Source organism: Colias philodice, chromosome 23 (genome assembly GCF_061535455.1).
Source record: "Colias philodice isolate Cphi_HAF_F1 chromosome 23, ilColPhil1 Martin Lab GWU primary, whole genome shotgun sequence".
Classification (NCBI taxonomy): domain Eukaryota; kingdom Metazoa; phylum Arthropoda; class Insecta; order Lepidoptera; family Pieridae; genus Colias; species Colias philodice.
Window position 1 is genome coordinate 750,396 of NC_143108.1, and position 8,366 is coordinate 758,761.

The window sequence follows — 8,366 nt, forward strand, 5'->3', positions numbered from 1 at the left end:
AAGCTTGTAAATATAGTATTTATTCTATTAGATACCCGAAACTATTTTTATAACAGGAAAATCATGAGGAAACTTTATGGAGTCGTCATGTTTACAAGAAACACAATCTTCATCCTGTGGTTTCACCTGAATACAAGTATTATGTACTTATTATCTACTAGATTTCTGCCATTTCGAAGAAAAATCTCCATATTTCCCGTTCCTGTGGGATTTCCTAAATAAAAAGTAATCGGTTTCGGGTAATCGGTTCAGTAGTATTTGCGTGAAAGAGTAACAAACATCCATCCAATCCATGCTTACAAACTTTCGCGTTTATAAATTAGTAGGATGTTCAACAAGCACAAAAAATTATTTTGCATTCACAATTCAAACGTATGTTTTTTATTATGTTTTGTTTCGGCAAATATCTACTGGCGAATCTCTTTTGCATGCAACCTTCTTTTTGACAATTCAAAGTTATAAGTGTGTTAACCACGTGTTAACCACGTGTTAACCCAACATTATATTATCACGGAGGTCTCAATATGAAGGCATAGATAACATTAATATTAAATCGCTAGTTTAGTATAGTTATAGTATTAAATTATTATACAATTCACAGCCGTTTAGAAACATGTAATCAATAAATCTCGCCATACTATTTAATACAGATATCTTTATAAAAATCATATAAATCTCCAATATTGAAAGCTTTGGATATCGTTTAAGAATTGCGTGACGACTTCATAAAATGAAATTTGGTTCACTTTTTATATCACATTGTGGTACGTTTACTACGCCTGTCATTATTTTGTAGTCAATGGAACGTAGTAGGTGTTTATACAGCGTGTTCACTAAATCTTACTTTAATAATTTTTGTAACAAAAATCAAGAATGTTTTAGTTCTAAAGCAGAATAAAAAGATATGTTTAAGTGAAGACTATATTCAGAAATTAACACTCGTCAGTTTAACCTACAAACTATCGTTATTGTTGATCTAAGCAAAAAGAACAAAAAGTTTGTATTTTTTTCAATGCCATCCTTATAACTAAGTACCTAGTTACTATGAAATATATATTTTATTATTTATCTATAACAAAAGTCTGCTAATTGCATTAATCTGATCAACAACCACTATATACATAAAAAATTCAAACCAAATATTGCAAAATAAACATCTTTATTTCATAACCTAACGTATTTAAAATAAACAAGCAGTTACATACAAACATCCTTTATACTAAAATAGCAACTAGTGTGGTCTATGTTTGGCATAATCGCGGTTAAGTAAGCTAAGAACAAAAACTGCTATAAATTTAAAATGGCTGACAACGTATTGTCTGGTTTCACCATTCATGCGGTGCGAGACTCCTTGACGCCAAGTTTCATTCAATTCTAAGGAAAGGTTATGCTATGGTTTTATTTAATATGTCGTTTTATTTATTTATGATCTATCAATTGTGCAATTAAAATTATTCGTGTATGAGGTGTGTATGTCGCAGGCAAGTTATATAATCTCGCCGTTTACAAATGCTTGGCATTTTGTAAATTTATGCTGAAGATTTACTTTTTCCAAAATTCTACAAAAAGACGGTCGCGAGCCGACGGAGCCCCACTTCGTGAGGCTCCTATTTCTGTGTAGTTTTAAAAAACACAAACCTAACCTAACCCACCCGCTTATCCAAACCAAAAATGTCTGATTACGAATTCTCGACATATTACAAAATGCAATTTGCATTATGCAAAACGTTTGTAAACGGCGAGATTATATACAATTTGCCTGCGACATGTATAGGGATAGCTTAAAGATGACTGTTAATGTTGTTCTTGAGATTGTATTAAAATTTCGGTTCATTCTTGTTGAAAGTTACTTTAAATAAAAACTGCTCATTACTTTAATGAAATCCATTTAAAAATGAAAGAATACTCATAGTATGTTCAAAAATATGTATAAATGTAAGTTACGAGAGTGATGATAATAATATTTAATACCAGATTTAATACCTACCTTTTTTAATATACTAAATAACAGCATGTACTTAGTCGTGAAAAAGTGCTAGTACAAAAAAATATTTATGATAACTTTGAAGCAACTGTTAATGAGCCAACAAAAGTAAACAAATAATTTGGAAAATCCAAAAGTGCACGCCTCATAATTTTTTTTTAATAAATATTTATTAATTATTATTTTTGTTTATTTAATAACAATTAAACCACATCGAATCAGACCCTGAAAAATGAAAGGGTTCTATTCCTGAGCATACTCAAGCGTAAGAGAAAAAAAAAGACTCGATTAGTAAAGTATTTCGGTCGCTATCGTGTTAACAAGAAAAAGGATCCGCACATACAGACACACGGACGTCCAAGACAGAACTTTTTTAAACTGTTTTTTAACTAGTTTAAATAACAAAAATGACATCAAAAATATCATGAACGTTAAAAATAGTGTTTTTTCTTAATATGTGTGTGTATGTATTATCTTACAAGTGCAATGTATGATACATAAGGACATTTTAAGTTTGAAAAATCAGATGTTTTGCGCGAAGTGACAGTAGTACCCACCTCAACGCTTCGCTTATGAGGCGTGCAATAAGTTTTGTTATAGTTTCATAGATACAACTTTGAAACTTTCTGAGTTCTTTCAAAACGTATAGATTCATTTATTTATAAGAATAGTAGCTAGTGACCTACTTTGTAAAGTTATTTACTTAACATAACTTTTCTATGTTTACTGAAAGTTCTAGAAAACTTGGATTCTATCTGGATATACTTGTTTACAGATGTCTTGTTATGTTCTTTATTTTGTATTCAGTTTTAAAGTCGTTGTAGCATTTTTTTTGTAAATTTATACTATTGTGTATTGTAAGTTAAATCTATTTGTTCTTCGATTACAATTTTTATAGGCATAACTAGCGGCCCGCCCCGGCTTCGCCCGTGGTACATATGAAAAATAGATGTTGGCCGATTCTCAGACTTACCCGATAGGTATGCACAGAAAATTTCATGAGAATCGGTCCACCCGTTTCGGAGGAGTATGCAGACTAACATTGTGACACGAGAATTTTATATATAAGATATATATTCCTCTAGTTTTTCAGCAGAAAGATTCAAGTTTTTTATTGTATTAAGTATTTGTCTTCATTAATACTCACTTTATAGTTTAAAATAAAGTCGATTCACACCTGTCTGTCTTTCAGTCTGTCCGGAGTTTGATACGGCTCCTTTTTAACACATAGTTGTTCTAGTGGACTTAATAATTTGTAAAGTTCTATAAAAGCGATCGAAACCGCGTGTTGAATGAAAAAAGAATCCACACTATAAACTTGTGTTAAGTAGGTAATTAATATTAAAATTTATAAAATACCTATGCGAAAGAAAGTATCTCTGTCTGAATATGAAATACTTTTTTTATAACACTACAATAAAAATATTCCGTATAGGTAACGGTAAAATATTTTATAACGATATTTGCATCAATTGTATGATGAAGAAGCCCATTGAATCCAAAGATTGTGTGCTATCGATCACACAAACCCAACACAAAAAGGCGGGATTTTATAATCTTGAAAATAATTTCTAGCCTCTTATAAATGTGTCATGTTTGATGAATCACATTTGATTGAATTTCTTGAAAATCTATAAATTTAAGTAAAGCAAAGCAATAGTATACTGTATATCATAAACTTGGGGAATTGAAAATAAAACAAGATAATTTTGCACGCCTCATAAGCGAAGCGTTGAGGTGGGTACTACTGTCACTTCGCGCAAAACATCTGATTTTTCAAACTTAAAATGTCTTTATGTATCATACATTGCACTTGTAAGATAATACATACACACACATATTAAGAAAAAACACTATTTTTAACGTTCATGATATTTTTGATGTCATTTTTAGGGTTCCGTAGCCAAAATGGCAAAAACGGAACCCTTATAGTTTCGTCATGTCCGTCTGTCCGTCTGTCCGTCTGTCCGTCTGTCACAGCCGATTTACTCGGAAACTATAAGTACTACAGTGATGAAATTTGATGGGAATATGTGTTGTATGAACCGCTACAAAAATATGACACTAAATAGTAAAAAAAAGAATTGGGGGTGGGGCCCCCCATACATGTAACTGAGGGATGAAATTTTTTTTTTCGATGTACATACCCGTGTGGGGTATCAATGGAAAGGTCTTTTAAAATGATATAAAGTTTTCTAAAAAACATTTTTCTTAAAGTGAACGGTTTTTGAGATATCAGCTCTCAAAGTCGTAAAAAGTATGTCCCCCCCCCTCTATTTTTATAACTACGGGGTATAAAATTCTAAAAAAAATAGAGGTGATGCATGCTAATTAACTCTTTCAACGATTTTTGGTTTGATCAAAGTATCTCTTATAGTTTTTGAGATAGGTTGATTTAACTGTAATTTATTATATTTGCTGCTACGGAACCCTTTGTGCGCGAGCCCGACTCGCACTTGGCCGGTTTTTGTTATTTAAACTAGTTAAAAAACAGTTTAAAAAAGTTCTGTCTTGGACGTCCGTGTGTCTGTATGTGCGGATCCTTTTTCTTGTTAACACGATAGCGACCGAAATACTTTACTAATCGAGTCTTTTTTTTTCTCTTACGCTTGAGTATGCTCAGGAATAAGAACCCTTTCATTTTTCAGGGTCTGATTCGATGTGGTTTAATTGTTATTAAATAAACAAAAATAATAATTAATAAATATTTATTAAAAAAAAATTATGAGGCGTGCACTTTTGGATTTTCCAAATTTATTTTTCTTTGCAATCAATTTTTATCAATTTTTATTAGGCAGAAAAATGTGCAATTAATACTAAAGCAATGTTAGTAATTTTTAATTGTACCTACCTAATAAAAAAATTAAATCGACTTCAAATCAGCAAAACGCGTCGTTCACACACTATTTTTTATTGAAGTACACCTACATTACAAAAAGTATAATGTTTTTACTCCAAAACGTTCAAAAACAAGTTATTTTATTGAATTGTGAACGCGCGATCAATCCATCATGGCCGACACAGAATTTGACAGATCGCGCCAAAATGAACAATTTCGTTCGGCCAAAGACACGCAATCAAGAGCATTGTATATCAATGGATAGAGGATTTGTTTATTTAAAGATTGATCCGTTCCATCAATTTTATTTTGGTGTCAGACCCGTTTTGTTGTAATCCAGGAAATCAATGTTTTGTGATGTTTTTCGTAAGATTTTTTGGTATAGCTCTTCTTTGATGAACTATTGACAATATTCTATAAAAAAGCGCTATTTTAACTACATAATAATATTTATGTTCTATTTGAAAGTAGGTAGTATATTTTTTATTATGCACGGTCTTACATGAAGATATTCTACCCGCTCCTATTGAGCGGTTTGGCAAAACAATATAAAGATTATATAAACTCAAAGTTTATTCAAGTAAGTATCCACCAGAAAACGTACTTAAAAAACATATTATAAATAGGTAGGTACTATCATTTTCTTCCAATAATTATTGTGATTGCAAATATCCCGATAAAAAGTAACCTTTTCAGGATCTTCATAGTGAATTCTATTTTCCATTTTCCCATTTCCAATATTTATATGAATTTAAATTTACATGAATGTATCATATCTTTATTAAAATTCTGTCATTAGAATATTAACTAATGAATAAATTAAAAAAAGAATATAATTGCACACTCTCCCATAAACCGTTTACAATTTATGTCTATGTACATCGCGTGTGCATGTCACATAAAATATCTTTCGGAACCGCAACAATCGGCAAAACCATTAAAACAAACAAGCTTGCAGCTGCAAGGGCCGCAACCACTCGAGTAGAACGCTCTGCCCTCAAGCCCGCCTCCGAACCACGCACAAAAATCAACATAAATAACATTACACACCCCTATCTCAAACACCATGACAACCTACTCGGAGAAAATGACGTAACTGCACAGATAATACTAAACCAAACTCCACTCAGCGTATCCGAACGCAAGACTCAATGTGGCGCCAAAACTACCAGCGCATAGACAAAAAAACACAATAGCGGTTGAAGTATGCAACAATTGAATATTTTGTCTCTTTCGACCATTCAATAGTATCCCTCTTCTTTGGCTTTTATTAAATTTATTGTTAAAGGAATGTATATAAAAGTTGTTGAAATGAAAAAGGGTCCAGTCTCGTACTTGACTTGTGTGTGACATCTTCTATCAACGATGCTGTCGTCTCAGCAAAAGTTTTCCAAGCTGTTCAGACCTTGGGATGTTAGTGAAAATCAACAAATGGATGCTAATAGTGAAACAGATATGGAACAATCAACGACGAAGAAACGTAAATTAGATGCAAATAAGCGTGAAAATCGTTTACGAAAAATTCGCGGTACATTTAAGAAAAGTGACGTTAATCAAGATTGCACCGTTTCAACGACAACAGAAGATGACGAAGACAAAAAGCCAATCAACGTTGATGAAAATTCGGAAAGTTCAGACGCATTCGATTCCCCCATGCACAACTTAAGCTTATGCTGTGATAGATTACTAGAGGAACCAACTAACGCACTAAAAGACGATATCAAACATAGCAAATCAAACCAGAAAGAAACTCATGAAAATTACGCGACAACATATCCTCCTCCTATACCACAAAGTACTGCACACTATCCGGGATACATACCAGAATATCTTCCTGGAGATATCGCGCAAACGCTCGGTATTCCTCCAACCGACCCGCTTCTCCTCGAATCCCTCGCTCAAGGTTACGCAATGGAATTAGAATACGCCAGAATTCTGCAACAAGAAAGCGAAGCGAAACTTCTGAACGCGAGAAAACAGCGCCCGAAGAAATACAAATGCCCACATTGCAACGTAGGTTTTTCCAACAATGGTCAATTGAAAGGGCACGTTAGAATCCACACAGGCGAGCGACCTTTCAAATGCGACGAGAAGGACTGCGGAAAAACGTTTACCAGAAATGAGGAGTTGACCAGACACAAGCGGATACATTCTGGTGTCAGACCCTATCCATGCCAGACCTGTGGGAAGAAGTTTGGGCGGCGGGACCATTTGAAAAAACATACGCGGACACATTTTGTTCAGGCAGAGAGGATGATGCCGGTTTTCGTGCCTCTGTCTGCGATGCCCCATGTGGCTGGGTTTCCTTATTTATATGGTTACTAATTGAAAAGTTAACAAATAAAAAGGTACGCGAAATATAAGAGAAACAATATTGATGTTGTGTAGTATTACCGTGTGTAGCTACGCTTACCGTAAGGCCGCCTACAAACGTGCTACGGCGGTCGAACTTATTCTAATCTTTCTGTTACAAGTGTCTGACGTAACAAAACATAAAATTTACAACTATTTACATACCAAATAATGTGGCCTCTTTTAAATATTGTAATTTAAGGTTTGCTATTTGTAAAGATTTAAAAGCGATTAAATATTTTTATAGACATTTTTTACCGTGGTTAAGATGTAAATTCTAAGAAATGCCTGTATGTAAATAATAATTAGATAATATTTAATAAAGGTTAAATTATAAAACAAGGTTGTGGAACAAATTTATTGTACAAAATTATACGTGAACAGAATATATCGGAGTTTTAAAAGAATATATTTTATGAATACAAATCATCGCATTTTAATTGACCTCCCAAACATACAACTATGATTATTATAAATATTATGGTGCAGTCAATATATTTTTATATTTTTCTTTCATTTAAATATGATCTAAGCTTCATTGAATTCTCAAATAGTGATATAATGGATCAGATTATCACATAAGTACCTAGTTAGGTACTTACTTACTATTGGTTTTAAATAGAGCTGAAGTTGTAACTTTTCCTGCTATATAATAAACGCGAATTTTCTGTTAGAAAATATATGTCTATTACGCGAAAACCACTAAACAGATTTTGATATTATTTTGCAGCTTAATCTGCAGCTCAATACACAATTCAGCTATAGAAATACTTTCTTTTTCCCGCGTGTTTCGTCCTTGGGTGAAACCGCGCGGCACAACTACATATAATATATTATAGAAGTAAAAAATACTATTAGAATATTTAAGGTGACTATTAGAGCTAAACGCGAGTTTGCTGCTAAATTATAATGCTCTAAAGTATATATGATTAACTGTAGTAAAAAATCTCAGATAAATATATGATATTCTTCAGGAGATATACTAGCTTAGTAGCTAGATATAGTGTGTTGAAAACACAATACTTGAACTTATTTTACTAGATAGAAAAAAATCACAAAGGTACCTCTAAAACTACTTATTTCAAGCTGCCACTACTTATTTTCATAAATAAGATAACGTCTTATTGTCACTTTGGAAAAAGTTTTCCTCTTTGAAACTTTTTGAAACTTTGTTAGGTGTTATCTAACTAA

At 32.6% G+C, this 8,366-nt stretch overlaps 1 protein-coding gene across 2 annotated transcripts; it reads left to right on the top strand.

Moving 5' to 3' along the window:
* Positions 1-4,927: 4,927 nt before the first annotated feature.
* On the top strand, positions 4,928-7,148 carry hkb (zinc finger transcription factor huckebein). 2 transcript variants are annotated; one of them, XM_089709694.1, is made up of 2 exons: positions 4,928-4,945; positions 6,210-7,148. In XM_089709694.1, exons 1-2 carry the CDS (start codon positions 4,928-4,930, stop codon positions 7,146-7,148), a joined length of 957 nt encoding a protein of 318 aa, XP_089565820.1. The 2 variants fall into 2 exon arrangements, with proteins under 2 accessions (XP_089565820.1, XP_089565819.1); XM_089709693.1 differs by lacking the exon at positions 4,928-4,945 and having other exon boundaries at positions 6,189-7,148.
* Positions 7,149-8,366: the final 1,218 nt, after the last annotated feature.